At 57.6% G+C, this 15547-nt stretch overlaps 1 protein-coding gene across 1 annotated transcript in view; it reads right to left on the reverse strand.

Annotated features, from left to right (window-relative positions):
• LOC137467048 (serine/threonine-protein kinase pim-1-like) overlaps window positions 1-15547 on the reverse strand; it is a gene marked incomplete at its 5' end in the record, with an annotated part of 261655 nt that overhangs the window by 11684 nt on the left and 234424 nt on the right. The window contains 2 exons of the mRNA XM_068178606.1: window positions 2216-2365; window positions 2621-2800. Of these exons, the coding sequence (XP_068034707.1) occupies window positions 2259-2365; window positions 2621-2800 (287 nt within the window). The remainder of the gene's footprint in view (window positions 1-2215; window positions 2366-2620; window positions 2801-15547) is intronic.

A 15547-nucleotide genomic window follows, 5' to 3' on the forward strand; every position in this document is an offset into this window, starting at 1 on the left:
CTGACGGTGCCCCAAGCCCCGGGGCCGGAGGAGTCCCTGGGCTGGGGCTGGGAGGGAGCTGCTCCAGCCCGGAGTGCACAGCTGAGTGCTGTGCTCTGGGGCTGGGGCTCCCCGCACAGGGGACTGGACTGGTGTGCCACAGGAGACAGAGAAGCTGCAGCTTCAGCATAACTGAGGTGGGTGTGTGGGCTGGGCAGAGTGGGGAGGCTCAAGGGGATTCACTGAGCTCATTCTGCTGCAAGGACGAGGAAAAGGGAGTGGGAACTCAGCAGTGAGGACAGCTGAGGGCTGGAAAGCAGCTCTGAATGACACTAAAATCCCACTGGACCTCTGAGACATTGCTGCTCCTCATCCAGTGACAGGATGAGTCCCCAAGCCTGGGGCTCGGCCTTCCTCATGGTGAGGGGCACCAAGGAAGGCAACAGTGTGATGGAGACTGCCATGGGCTGGGAACTCACTGGGGGACAAGAGGGAGCAGTTGGGAAGTAAAAGGCAGGTGGGGGAGAGAACAGTTCAGAGAAGGGCTGAGCTACAGCTTGAGCAAGTTGCAAAATATCATTTGGGGTCATCCCAGATTGATTTCATTTCAGAAGCTATTGAACAAGTTTAATTTTTGGGTGGTGTCATGTTTGCCCTTGGAGGTGTACACTCTGCAAACTTGAGCTGTGATGCTGAAATGCTCCAGCAGGTCTGTGCTGCAGGTCACCCCATTTCTTCTTTGGCTGATTGCAGCCCGGTGCTGAGCTCCAGCAGAGCCCTGGCAGAGCCCAGAGCAGCCTCAGCACGCGCAGAGCCTGGCTGCAAGGAGAGAAACCAGAAAGCGCCCGTCAGCTGAAGGCTCCTGTCCCCTTGTCCCAGCCGCCCGCAGTGCCCAGGCCATGATGGCCGTGCCCAGAGCTGTGCCCAGAGCTGCCCATCCCTGCTGCCTTTGGGAGCAGAGCAGGAGGGCAGGACATGTGCCCAGCCTGCAGCCGGCCACGGCACATCCAGCCCTCAGCAGCTGCCCAGAGCAGGATGCTCCTGTGCTCGCTGCCATCTCCCCAAAGCTCTGATCCCACCATGCCAAGCAGACAGGACCCACCTCACGCCATCCCTCGCTGGAAGAAAAGCTGGTCCCAAACGATGTCCTCATCCTTCTCCCAGGGCACGGCCCATCCACGCCACAGCTGCTCCCAAGCACTTCCCCATCCAGACTGGACCCCACCTGGAACGCTTCCTCTAGAAAAACACACAACAAATTATTGAAAATAGATTACAGACAAAAAGGGGAACAAGAAAAAAGGTCAAAAATCTTATCTCTGTCAGGGGCTAAGGAAGGCCCAACCCCTGCAGGCCAGGGAAAAACCCACCCACAGGTGAGGGAAGCCCAGGCTGTCTCCCTTCCCCCCTGCACTGCCCCCCAAAATAACGGTGATCCCAAAGCAAAGAGGGGCAGTGGAGCAGCCCAAGCCCTTCCTTGCCTGCAAAGCAAAGCAGCCCCTGCACAGGTTCTGGAGTCCCACCTCTGCTCCCACCATGGGGGTTTCTTTGTGTCGGGCTGGCTGCCCCAGCCCCAGCCCCAGCCCGGGGCACGGTGGGTGCTGGGGCTGTTGGCAGGGCCAGGAGCCCACTCCCATTTCATCAGCACCCCAGCCCATCCCCCCAGCCCTGCCAAAAGCAGCCTGGCAGCCGACTGAAGGATCAGCTGCATCCTCCCCAGCAAAGGGGGAACCTTTGGTTCCTGGCCAGGCTGTGCAATGCCCAAATCTGGGAGCATCCCCCTGTGTGTGGACTCACCTGCAAATTCCCTGTGGAGACTGGCTTTGGAGAAGGTGCCAGAATCAAAGTCCATCATCCTCAGCTGCCGGTGACCAGGTGGAGGAAGAGGTTGTCATCCTTGATGTCGTCCTCACTGTCCCCAGCAGCAACAGCCCCACCTGGTACAGCTTCTCCGGGCTCTGTGGGTGCTGAGGCTGCTCTGGGCTCTGCCAGCTTCTCTCCTTCCCTGGGGTGAGCCCAGGCTGTCAGGGTTCTGCCCAGGGCCCCAGCTGTCAGGGAACCAGGACAAGCAAAACCAGCTCGGATGGTGGCCACCAGTGCTGGGCAGAGCAGCTCAGCTCCAGCACAAGGGCTGCATGTTCCCATCTGATGACCCCTGGGCAGTGACACAGGCAGGACAAAATGTCCGGGTTCCTTTGCTTCTGATTGCCAAGGCATGTGTGGAGCTGTAACTTACCAGGGCCTTGCATCAAAGTGTGCCTGTGGCTCTCTCCCTTCTTCTAGGGCAGATCAATATCCTGCAGCCAGGGATCACGGAACAGCTCTTCTAATGAGGGCCTGTCCGAGTGCAGCATGGATAAACACCGCCTGATCAGATTTTGGCACTCTGGACAGAGAAACCAGAAACCACCGGTCAGTTGGAGAAGGCTCCTGTTGGCTTTGCCCCACTATTCCCGTGCCCAGGCCATGCTGGATGTGCTCAGAGCTGGGCCTAAACTTCCCCATCAATTCCCTGTTTTGGAGGAGAGCAGGAGAGCAGGACATGTGCCACCTCCTCAGCAGCTGCCAGAGAGGGATGCTCACGAGCTGCTGCTGTCTCCCAGCACTGGTATTGCCCCCGTGGCCAGAGATGAGGATCCACCTTGAGAGAGCCGTCCTGGCAGCGAGAGCTCATGGTCACAGCTGATGTTCCAGCCCCTCCTGAAAGGGTGCTCCCCGCAGACCATCTGGTGCAGCAGGATGCCCAGGGACCAGATGGTAGCTGGCTTGCCGTAGTACCAGCCAAACTGGGTCCATTCCGGGGGGCTGTATGACCGTGTTCCTATGGAATACAGATGGGGTTCATCAGGGGGACGCTGCTGCTCCCTGAGCCTGGCTCCAGCATCCCTGGGTGTGTGGGGGCTGCCCCAGTGGCACACGGGGTGACCGCTGCCCTCTCGCCAGCACCTGGGACTTGTGTACAGGTGTACAGACTCGGGGATGGAAAAGAAGCCACTGGGGTTGGAAGAGAGCAGTGGAAGCCCTGGCAAGGCCCGACCATGAGGAGGAAAATCCCACTCAGTGCTTGGGAAAACCATGCCCTCATCCTCCCTGCCTGCACTGCCCCAAAAACCATTATGAAGCCAAAAGAAACCAGGTGAGTGGAGCAGTCCAAGCCCTTTCTCACCTGCACCCCAAACCGGCTGGGACACAGGTTCTGGCCACCCCTTTCTGCTACCCCACCCATGGGTGTTTTTGTTGGGCTGGCTGCCCAGCCCTAGCCTCAGTCCTGCCCAGAGTGGTGGGCAAAGGCTGCCAGCAGGGCTGGAAGCTGGCTCCCCACCCAGCCCTGCTCAAAAGCAGCTCAGCTGAAATCTCAGTGCCATGAAGGGCAGCAAAAGGGAGAATCCCCGCTGCCACACCCAGCTTGGGCTGTGAGGTGTTGGGCCATGAGATGACGGGATTGAGAGCACACCCCTGTGTGGGCTCACCTGCAAAGCGAGTGTAGGCTGTGTCCTGCAGGTAGGTGCCACAGCCAAAGTCAATCAATTTGGCCTGCCCGGTGGCCAGGTCAACCAGGATGTTCTTGGGCTTGATGTCCCTGTGCAGGACCCCGCAGCTGGTGCAGTGCCGCACGGCCTCCAGCACCTGGCGGAACAGATCCCGCGCCAACTCCTCGGACAGGACCACCCGTTCCCGAATGAAATGGTGCAGGTCCTGAGAGTGCTCTGGGCGTTCCAGCACCATCACGATGTCGTTGGGGAGCTCAAGCCATTCCAGCAGCTGGATGACACCGGGAAAGCCAGTGGAGACCTTGTCCAGCAGCACGACCTCCAGGGGTGCGCTGGTGCCGTCGGGCTGCGGGAGGAGCGCGATGCCATCAGTGGGGCTGATGCCGTGCCGGGGGTCGGGAACCCCTCACCCAGCCCGGGATGCTCTGCGCCCTGCGCTGGCCCCACGCCCGCTCTCCCTCGAGGTGTCCTGGTGGCTTCCACCCTGCCGGGCCTCGGCTCATCCCTGCCCAGCTTCTGCCGCTGGCCCCGCTCACTCACCAGCTCGCCCCAGTGCTGTACGCGGTTCCTTGGCACCCTTTTGATGGCCACCTGCGAGCAAGGGAGAGCAGCGAGTTGAGCTCGCCCGCCTGCCCTGCGCAGCCCCATCCCCCTCCTCCTCCTCCACCTCCTCCTCCTCCTCCTCCACCTCCGCCACCTCCTCCTGCGCCCGCCGCCGGCCCCGCCGCTCACCGGGGCGCCGTCCGAGAGCCGCGTGGCTGCGAAGACGCTGCCGAAGCCGCCGCTGCCCAGCAGCGAACCCAGCCGGTACCGCTCCTGCAGGGCCTCCTCCTGCGCCTTCCCTGCGGGCGGGACGGGGCTGTCAGCGCTCGGCCCGGGGCCAGGAGCGGCCCCCGAGCGCTCCCCGAGCGCCCCGGGCCGGCCCTCCCCAGGCGTTCTGTCCCTGGAACGGGACAGCGGCGGCTCGGGGCCGACGGCCGCGCTGCCGAGCGGCGGAGCTCGGGCCGGGGAAGCCGCAGCGGGGGCGGCGGGAGCGGCCGCGCCGCGTGTGTCCTCCGCGGGGCCCGGGAGGAGCCGGGGCCGGGGCCGGGACTGGAGCCCACGTCGGGGCCGGGGCCGGGCTCGGGCCAGGCGGAGCCAGAGGGCGGCGGTGCCGCCCGAGCTCCAGGCACTGATGCCCGCCCAGCAGCGCCACCGCCAGCACGGCCAGAGCCGGGCGGAGGCGAGACCCCGGCGGGACGGCCGGGGACGGGGACGGGGCCGGGGCCGGGAACCGGGACGGGGACAGGGCCGGGGCCGGGGACGGGGACGGGACCGGGAACCGGGGCGGGGACGGGGACGGGGCCGGGGCCGGGAACCGGGACGGGGACGTGGACGGGGCCGGGGCCGGGAACCGGGGCGGGGACGGGGACGGGGCCGGGGCCGCGGCCGGGGACGGGGACGGGGCCGGGAACCGGGGCGGGGACGGGGCCGGGAACCGGGGCGGGGACGGGGCCGCCCCGCCCGGGGCCGGGGGCGGGCTGGGGACATGGCCCAGCAAGGGGCGAGGGGGACTGGGAGAGGAGAGGACACCGGGAAAGGGAGAGCGGGAGAGGGTGCGGGACAGCCGGCGAGGGAGTCCTCAAAGTGACTGGTTTTGCTGCTTTCGCTGCTGCTTTCGCTGCTGCTGCTGCTGCTGCGACTGCCGCCGCCGCTGCTGCCGCTGCAACTGAAGCTCCGGGGCCGTTTGTCCCCGTGTCCGTTTTTCCGTTGCCCGCTCGCCCCCGCGCCCAGCCCCCCGCTCCCCGGGGGCAGCCCCTGAGCCTGTCCAAACACGGGAACTTTGCCCTGGTCAGCCCAGACCCAGAGTCTGGACTCCTACACAGGGGAACAGGAATCCCCTCGGTCGCTGCCATGCATTGTCCCTGCTGAGGATCAAACCCTATCGGGGCACATTCCCTGAATGCAGAATTTGTATCTGACCCAGGCACTGCATTTACATCTCCAGCAATGGTTAAAAAAAAAAAAAAAAACCACAAAAAAACCCAAAAAAACAAACGGGGATGGCAAACTGTGTGTAGCTCATGGTATTTTAGAGTGTCTAAAATTCGCCAAGTCATGGATCTTAGAGATGAGATCTATTTGGATTAAGGGGATGGAGCAGTAGTGCAAGATGGAAAAGAGGAGCATAAAAATAAACAGAGAAAAACATCTTCAGTTGTTTCTTTCCATTTTCATTTCATTTCTTAAAAGCTGTTTCAGTTTTCCCAGAATCTTCTCCACACTCCTGTTTGCTCTTTCCAAGAACCTTTCCTGGAAAAGGAGGTGCAGCTTCTGTCACAAGATGTGGCACCAACTGCAGCTTCTCTAGGCTTTCCACACCTTGTGTGCAGCTCAACTCTTGCAGCACAGCAGGACAAATGTTTGAAGAACTTGACAGCTTGTTCTTTCTTTTCCTTGTGGGCTGGGCAGTTGTGCCATTGGTAAGGTTTTCATTGTTACTGTTCTGCCCTAAGAAACCATGACGGGCTACCAGGAATTGTCAGGGAATGCAAGCCTGACTGAATGCAGAGAAAGAATCTGCAGAGCCTGCATCCAGAAATGGAGAGCTGTGTGATAATCATTGCAACATCGCCATGGGCATCTTGAAAGTGATCTAGAAGATGAAAATGCTCTGACAGAGGGCGTTTGTTTCTGAGTTCAGTGTGGAGGATTCCACATCTAGTGCATTGGTTCATAAATCAAGAGTTCAATCAGTTCATGGAAAGCACCAGAACAAGCTGGACCTCTCAGCCTTAAACACTTCAGTTGTTCAGGGACCCAAAAATGTTCCATAGAAAGAGCATTAGAAGGAGAGGAAAGAGACAGAGAGACAGAGAGACAGAAGCTCCACAGAAAGATACACATGTGGCTCCCAGCTCCTGGGGTTCCAGTGTGGGTGAGACACAAGCCCCAGGAGAAGGCAGAGTCCATAGCAGGGGCTGACCTTGTGCTCCTTGGTTTTAAGCCCCTGGGCCTTCGTGGGCCTCCCCCCAGCTGGGATTTGTGATTGCTCGGGCGTTCAGAGCCGGGTTAGCGCTGTCCCAGCTGTGGGACTGATTGACAGCTCAACCCAAGGTGTCTCGGGACACTGATCTCATCCAGCCTCTGACAGTGACCATGGTGACACTGGGGAACCTCATGGAACAGTGGGTCAGTGTGACAATGCAGGTCCAAGGACACCATGGTGATATCCAGGTTTGCTCAGCACCAGAGACACCTTTGCCTTGTTTGTCCCCAGCTGTCATCACTGCCTCCAGTGTTCTGCTCTAACTGGAACCCGGGGACACTTTCACATGAGTTGTGTCCCTCAGTGGGACCCATTAAAAGTTAAAGAAAGTCTGGACTTTGAATCTGACTTTGAGTTCTTGAGAAGTTCTTTGAGCACACTCTGAGGTCTGGGTCTGATGCAAAGAGCACCAAAGCCCCAGAGGGTCATTAACGTCCTGGTGCTGTGTCTGTGCTGCTGAGCTGGGCCAGGCTCCTGGCCCAGAGGCAGCTCCTGGCAAGGGCAGCGCTGCAGAGAGACAGCTGTGGCCAGGAGCAGCTCCTGTGCACAGCCCAGCAGGGCTGGGGCACTGCCAGGGCATCGCAGGGACACGAGCAGGGCGCAGACAGAGCTCACAGGGGCTCAGCACTGGCAGGGGCTGTGGGGTGTCCCAGAGGGGGCTGTGTCACAGCAGCACCTCTGTGGCTGTGTCACGGAGGCACAGAGCAGCTGTGATGTCAGAGAGGGGCTGTGTGACAGCACAGCGTGGGTTGTGTGAGGTCACAGACTGGGCTATGACATCACAGAGCGTGTTGTGTGAGGTCATCAAGCAGCTATGGCATGATAGAGGGGACAGTGTGACATCAGAGAGCAGGCTGTGACATCATGGCATGGCTGTATGACATCATAGAGCGGGCAGTGAGGTCAAAGTGTGTGCTGTGACATTACAGAGTGGCAGTATGACATCACAGGGAGGGTTTTGTGACATCACTGAGGGGCTTGTGACATAGCACAGCAGGGTGTGACATCATAGTGTGAGGCCATAGGGCAGACTCTGCCGTCATGTAGAGAGTGGCTCTGTGACATCAGAGTGTGGGTTGTGACATCACCGAGTTGGCTGTGTGACATCATAGAGCAGGCTATGACATCATGGAACAGACTGTGATGTCACAGGATGACTTTGCGATGTCATAGTACAGGGTGAATTTCTGACATCACAGAATCTTCTGTAACAGCACAGCTTTGTGACATCACAGAGTGACATCGCAGAGTTGGGCCTATGACATCACAAGGGAGCTATGTGGCATCCAAGAGTGGGTTGTGACACCACAGGGGCTGTGTGACATCACAGGGGCTGTGTGAGGTCAGTGGGGAGGTGACTCTGCCCCAGCCCCCCCTCCCAGTTCCCCCAGAGAAGTCCAACGCTGCTCGTGCACAGCGGGGTCCCCTGTCCCCCCGGGTCCCCCCGCCCCCGGCGCCGCAGCCTCCCCCAGAGGATGTTCCACGAGATCGAGCCCAGAGCCTGACACAGGGCCATGGGGGGCGGGACAGGGGACAGGGACCCCCCGGCAGCGTCCCCGTGTCCCCCAGGGCCAGAGCCTGGCCCAGGGCTCCTTCACCCTGTTGCCAACGAGGGCTTGAGAGCGCTGAAAAAATCCCCAGCAAGGGAGCAGCAAAAACCAGATTTAATATTGAGCAACAGCACCACAAAGTTCCTTGGCAAGAGTCACTCTGCTCTTGACTGGACACTTCAGGCACAAAACAGGAAACAAAGCAACAACAAAACCAAATAAATTCCAGGCAATTAAATCAGAAATAAACCGAGAACTGTGGCTTTCATTCCTATGGAAAAGAACTGTCCTTCTTCCTGCAGATGCCCGTAGCCACAACTGGGATTTCACCTCCAACACTGCCAGTTGTGACAGACTGGAGGAGATTGTGGGCTGGAAACATTTTGTGTGTGGGGGAGGAAGGGGCAGGTCCAGCCTTGCCCTGCCCTGGAACCCCAGCCCTGCCCTGCCCTGGAACCCCAATCCCCCCAGGGCCTCTATCCCAGCCCAGCAGTGTCTGCCAGTCCCTGGCACAGCACAGGCAATGCTCCACAGCCACCTCTGGAGCCCCCAGCCCAGCTCCTGAGTGACCAAATGACCCCAAGTCCCACCTGGGGGAAGGGCCCAGGAAGACCAAGGGGTATTTAAGGCTGAGCACAAGGCGAGCACACATCTTGACCCTACCTCCTCTTGGAATTTCTATCTAAACAGTGCTGGAACCCAGGAGTTGGTAGCTCTGTATGTGCTTCTCTAAATCTTTTTCATCATTCTCTTTTTCTGTCTCTTCTTCTTTTATTTCTGACCTTTTGAAAATGTTGAGCAACTTAAAACTCAGATGGCTTAGAGTTTGTGAAGTTGAATGGACCAATATACAGCTTTGAGAAGTGTTTTGTGTTCATTGAATGTCTTATTAAACCTTTTGCCAAAGTTTCAGCTCCTTGGCTCCAACTCCCACCTGCTTTCCTTGGAGAAGGAGCTGCCCCAGACCTAGAGGGATGTTCATTTCTTGTCAGTCAGCAAAGCCAAGGGAAGGCACAGCTCCATCAAATGCAAAACTCATTCCTCTGCTGGATATTAAATCCACTTTGCACAGCAGACAGTCTCAGAGCAATGGAAAACACCTTCTGTGCCCAGCACAGGTCCCAAGGTCCCCCCAAACCCTCCCTGCCCCAATTCTGCCCAGATTTGCTCTTTGCACACATGAGTCGCACACTGAAGGCACGAGCTCCTTCCATGCCCAGAGGGAGGAAAAGCGGGAAAGTGGATGAAGAGCTCTCCTGGGCAGAGCCAAGGTCCAAGGGCCCCTGCAGGGAACCACAACTCATCAGGTTTGTGTCCTTTGGGCTCAGGGACTGGTGACACTCAGAAGCACAGAAAGGTTTCTTGCCAACAAACACAAGTTGAACATTTGAACAGTTTAATAACCATCACAGCTCTTCCCTCAGCTCTCTGTGATGTCCCAGCAGCATCTGACATGTCCCCCATCCCCAAGGGATTTCCATACAGGAACAGTTTAAGACAGAGACATAAGAAAAGGCAATACTGTGACAGATATTAATATAAGTAAGGTGTTGATTAATGTGATATTTATTTTTGAACTTCTTAAAGACTGGGCAACTCCCTGAAGCTCAAAGCATGTAACCAGTCAGTTGAGAGGCCCTTGTGTGACCAGAGAGCATCTGGAGGAGGAAATCTGGGAGTAACAGGAAGGACATAGATCCAGCTGGTCTAGTGAAGAGATGTCCTTAGACATGGCCATTTCAACAGAAGAGGTGGAAATACCTGAAGGAAGAGAGAGATGATGTAGTAAACAATATTGGTGACTCAAGTAAAGGGGAAGATCAGTATTTCTTCTCCTTCTCCCATCAATACACTTCCAGGAAATTCCTGTTCCTGGAGGGAAGACTTTGGTATTTCTTAAAAGTACTCAAGTGACCCAGATAATAAAAATGTCCTTGTATATTATGAAATGTACAAGAATTTAAACCTGTGCCCCTTTCCAGGCAGATATCAGTTGTGTGCCCATGGACAGGCAGTGCCACTTTTGCCCTGAGGTGCCGAACTGGGATTGGATCTCTCAGAGAGGAGCTGAGGGAGAGCAGAGCACCTTGCAAGCTGCAGGTCCCTGCCAGCCCCGCAGGGCTCCTGTGCCATCAACATCTGCTCTGCTCCAGTCTGAAACAGGGCCCAGCATGGTGCCGGGATCATCAGAGAGCTGAGGTGTGTGCTGGAATTCAATGCCCTCCCCATGGCGCAGCAGCCCTGCATTTCCCTGCTCCAGCCTTGGTCTCCAGCACAGCCATGGAGGCTCTTTGGGCTCCTGAGTGTTCCTGCAGCCACCAAGGGCAGCTGAGCTCTGCCTTTGGCACAGTCAGCCCTGGCCAGCGCAGGCCATGCTCAGCAATTCCTTGTCTGTGCCCGGCCTTGCTGCCAGCCCCGGCAGCGGCTGCGTGGCCCCTTTGTGACCCTGTGCTGGCCCGGCCATGGTGCCACAGCCCCTGTGCAGGCCCAGCCCAGGACAGGAGCATTGCGGCTGGGAACGGCCCCTGTGCCGTGGTGCCCACAGCAGCCTTGGGGCTCTGTGCCCCATGGCCTCCCTGCTGGGCAGCCTCTGCCAGCTCCTGCAGAGCCCGTGGCACCTGTGGGGCTGCACAGACAGCCCTGCCCCGGGCTCTGCCGGCCTCTGGGCCAGCAGAGAGGCCGGCCAGGGCTGGACATGGCCGGGAACAGGCCCTGAGCCCCGCAGGAGGATGGAGCTGGGCCACAGCCAAACTCAGCCCAGGGCAAAGCTGGGCTCAGCAGCCAGGGCTGCCAAGGGCTGGGGACAGAGGCGGGCGGAGACAAATGTCCTGGGCCCCCTCCCTGCTGTGTCCATGCCCCCAAGGGCACAGAGCAGCCTCCTCTCTCAGACACTTGCCTGTTTTCCATGCCTTGCACAGGCGCTGGCCCTGCCCCACAAGGCCTGGGCTGAGTCCTGCCCTGCACGCTCAGCCAGGCTGGGATGGACACTGATGGTTCCTGTGCCAGGCTCTCTGAGCCCAGCCCAGCTCCCTGCAAGCTCTGCCAGCTGCCCTGAGCTCTGTGCAGCACCAAGGGCCTCTCCCCAGCACAGCCCAGCCGGCTCTGGCCCCACAGCTCTGCTCAGCCCAGGCTGCTCTGGCCACTGGCCCCACGGCCTCAGCCCCTGGCCAGGGCACAGCAGCAGCTGCAGCTCAGCCAGGACTCAGCCCCAGCCATGGGGGAAGGGGCTTGGCCAAGGCCAAAGGAGGCTCCCTGGGTGCCCTGCTCCCCTCGGGCTGAGGTGCTGAGAGCTCTGCAGCCCCTGCTGCCATCCCATCTGCCCAGGCCAGCACAAGAGCCCCGGCCTTGGGGCCCTCCAGAGCTGCTCCTGCTCCAGGCCCAGGGCCCATCCCAAAGCCGGGGCAGCCACAAAGCTGTCTTAGGGTGAAGAGCCTGGCTCTGTGTTCTCCATCCCCTCCTTGCTGGCGCTGCCAGGCTGGGATGAGGAGCCCCTCAGCCTTCCCTGCTCTGGGCTGGACAAGCCCAGCTCCCTCAGCCTCTGCTCACAGCCCAAGGGCTCTAGCCCCACCTTGGAGGCCCTTCCCTAACCCTGCTCCAGCTGCCAGACATCTTTCCTGCCCTGGGGAACCCAACCCAGGCCACAGGGACCTGGATAATCCACATCCTTGATGTCCTGGTCACACAGCCCTGGCCCCTTTTCCCCATGTCAGGCTCTGGGGGGGATCCTGTGGAATGTCCTTTGGTGGGGGCTGTGGCTCCAGGTGGACCGGGGGGATACCAGGGGATAAGGGACCCCGCTGGGCATGAACAGCATTGGACTTGTTGGGAGAAACTGTGAGGGGGAGCTGGGGCGGAGTGACCACCCCAGTGACGTCACAGAGCCCTCCTGGGATGTCACACAGCCCCTCTGTGATGTCACAGCCTGCTCTGGGATATCAGACCTCTGCCCTATGATGTCACAGCAGGCTCTGGGATGTCACAGAGGCAGTCTATGATGCTGTAGCTGCTCGATGACCTCACATAACTCTGTGACCTCATGTTACCAGATGATAAATTATCTACACCAGGTGAGTTAACACCGGAGCTTGTTCTCCAAAACCCCAGGCCTATGGAAACCACACAATGCTCATTGTGTCAGAAGGGGAACTGGAAGTTCACCAGCCTCAGTGTCCTGCCAGCTCAGCCAGGCCCACTGGAACACTGGGGTCCACGACCACCAGGGACCACCAGAGAGACCCCCAGAACAGAAGAGAGCATGCAAAAGGGGAGGGGAAATACGTTAATGATTCTGGGGGAATGATTATCAGATGTGTGTTTAGTCCAGGACAATCAATGAATATGTGTGCAAAATACAGAATATGAACAGAAACTTTCCTGTACTCAGCACGCTCGGCTTTGGGAGGAGCTATCCCCCGTGCATCCGGCTGAATAAAGAATGCTGCTTCTTAATGCTGCATTGGGGTTAAGGAGTTTTCTGTTTTACTGAATTTTTGGAAACACTCCACTCCCAAGGAAAGCTCTGTCTCCTGCTGCTCACAAACAGAGAAGCGCTGGTGGCAGATGTGGGGGTCGGAGGCTGCCTGGGGCACAGTGACCATGAAATAATCAAGATTTCAATGTTTTGTGAAAGAAGGAGGGGTAGCAACAAAACTTCCACATTGAAATTAGGAAGGGCAGACTTTGGCCTATTTAGGATGCAGATTTGGGGAGTACCGAATAAGGTACTGATTTTTTTAAGGGAAACAGCCCTTTAAAACAAAGGCGTCCTGGGAGGATGGACACATTTCAAGGAAGTAATCTTACAGGGGAAGGAGCAGCCTGTGCCAGTGTAGCAAAAGATGAGCTGGTGAGGAAAATGACTGCCCTGACTGCCCATGGAGCTTCTGTGGGAACTCAAAGGAAAAATAGAGGGTGCATTAACTTTGGACAGAATGTCAGGCAACTTTGGAAGTGTTAAAGGATGTTATTAGGTCATGGAGAAAGAAAAGTTGAGAGGTGAAACTCAACTACTGCTTAAGTTGGCCACTTCTGTGAAAAAAAATTGAAAAGGTTTCTGTAAATAAATTAATAGCAAAATCTGGGATAAGGAGAACATCTTTATTGGATGCAGTGGAGAATATAGTAAGTAAAGACAAAGAAAAGACTGAGTAACTTAACACCTTGTTTGTATCAATTTTCAATATTAGGATAGGTTGTCCTCAGGACAAGAAATCTCCTGAGCTGGTAGATAGGCACAGGGAGCAGAACAGCCCCCTGTAGTCCAGGAGGGAGCAGTTGGGGACCTGCTGAGACACTCAGATGCTCACAGGTGTATGGGATCAGATGGGATCCATCCTAGGGGGATGAGGGAGCTGGTGGATGAACTCGCCAAGCTGCTCTCCATCATTTACCATCAGTCCTGGCTCAGCAGGGAGGTCCCAGAGTACTGGAGGAGCCAGTGTGAGCCCATCCCCAAGAAAAACTGGAAGGAGGATCTGGGGAACTCCAGGCCTGTCAGCCTGACCTTGGTGCCTGGCAAGGTTATGGAACAGATCACCCTGAGTGCCATCACAGGGCACCCACAGGATGGCCGAGGGGTCAGAGCCAGCCAGCTTGGATTTAAATGTCTGCATTCATGATCTGGATGAGGGGACTGAGTCCACCATCAGGAAATTTGCAGATGACAAGCTGCCTGTGAGTGTTGATCTGCTGGAGGGGAGGAGGGCTCTGCACAGGGACCTGGACAGGCTGGATCCAGGGCCCAAATCCAGCAAGGTGAGGTTTAACAAGTCCAAGTGCCAGGACACGGCACTCGAGGTGCTGCCCAACGAGTGCCGAGCACAGGGGAAGAATCACTGCCCTGGTCCTGCTGGCCACACCGTTCCTGATCCAGGCCAGGAGCCAATGGCCTTCTTGGCCACCTGGGCACGCTGCTGGCTCATGTCCAGCCTGCTGTCCATCAGTCCCTGCAGGTCCCTTTCTGCCTGGCTGCTGTCCAGCCACTCTGTCCCCCGCTCTGCACACAGACATTGCTGCTGCAGCTCCAGAGAAGGCAACAAAAGGGCATCTCTGCTGAAAATTCTGCTGGCAGACCCTTTAGTTCCTTTAAATCCACCAAGAGCACAGCCCCTCATTGACACAGTCTGTGGCCACAGGGAAGGTGGAGAGAAACAAAATGAGAAATGGCACAAACAAGGACATTTCTTTGTGGACAACATTAAAATGTAAAACAAAGAAAAAGAACCTCCAAAATGAAACCAACAAGAAGCATCAAAGATAACTTTTATTACAAGTGATTTGCAGAAATTGGCCAGCAGTTTAATGTTCCTGAAAGCATCCAGTCATCAGTCTCCTCACTGCAAACTTGAGCTCCTGGTTCCTCAGGCTGTAGATGAGGGGGTTCAGGGCTGGAGGCACCACCGAGTACAGAACTGACAAGGCCAGATCTAGGGATGGTGAGGAGATGGAGGGGGGCTTCAGGTGAGCAAATGTGGCAGTCGTGAGGAACAGGGAGACCACAGCCAGGTGAGGGAGGCAGGTGGAAAAAGCTTTGTGCCGTCCCTGCTCAGAGGGGATCCTCAGCACGGCCCTTAAGATCTGCACATAGGAGAAAACAATGAACACAAAACAGCCAAAAGCTAAACAGCCACTAACCACAATGAGCCAAAGTTCCCTGAAGTAGGATTTGGAGCAGGAGAGCTTGAGGATCTGGGGGATTTCACAGAAGACCTGGGCAGTGCCATGGCACAGGGGCAGGGAAAATGTATTGGCCGTGTGCAGCCGCGAATTGAGAAAGGCACTGGCCCAGGCAGCTGCTGCCATGTGGGCACAAGCTCTGCTGCCCAGGAGGGTCCCGTAGTGCAGGAGTTTGCAGATGGACACATAGTGGTCATAGCACATGATGGTCAGGAGGGAAAACTCTGTCCCAAGGAAGAAGATAATCAGAAAAAGCTGTGCAGCACATGCCATGTAGGAGATGGTGCTGGTGTCCCAGAGGGAATTGTGCATGGCTTTGGGGACAGTGGTGCAGATGGAGCCCAGGTCGCTGAGGGCCAGGTTGAGCAGGAAGAAGAACATGGGCGAGTGCAGGTGGTGGCCGCAGGCTACGGCGCTGATGATGAGGCCGTTGCCCAGGAGGGCAGCCAGGGAGAGGCCCAGGAAGAGGCAGAAATGCAGGAGCTGCAGCTGCCGCGCGTCTGCCAGTGCCAGCAGGAGGAAGTGGCTGTTGGAGCTGCTGTTGGACATTGGCTGTGGCTGCACATGGGGTTCTGTAATAAAAGTAATCATGGAATAGTTGGGTTTGGAGAGGACTTTAAATATCCCAGCACAGCTTGGGGGCACTTCCCCCCCCTGCCTGCCCAGGGCTCTGCTGCCTGGAGCTGTCCCTGCCAGCAGCTGCTCCCCTGTGCCCAGGGCTGGGCCCTGCCAGTGCTGCCAGAGCCCAGCCCAGCCCTGGGGGCTCAGCTCTGCCCTGCAGACCCCTCCCAGCTCAGGCACTGCCCAGGGGCAGCTCTGGCTCT

The sequence above is a fragment of the Anomalospiza imberbis genome, unplaced genomic scaffold (assembly GCF_031753505.1).
Source record: "Anomalospiza imberbis isolate Cuckoo-Finch-1a 21T00152 unplaced genomic scaffold, ASM3175350v1 scaffold_51, whole genome shotgun sequence".
NCBI classification, from domain to species: domain Eukaryota; kingdom Metazoa; phylum Chordata; class Aves; order Passeriformes; family Viduidae; genus Anomalospiza; species Anomalospiza imberbis.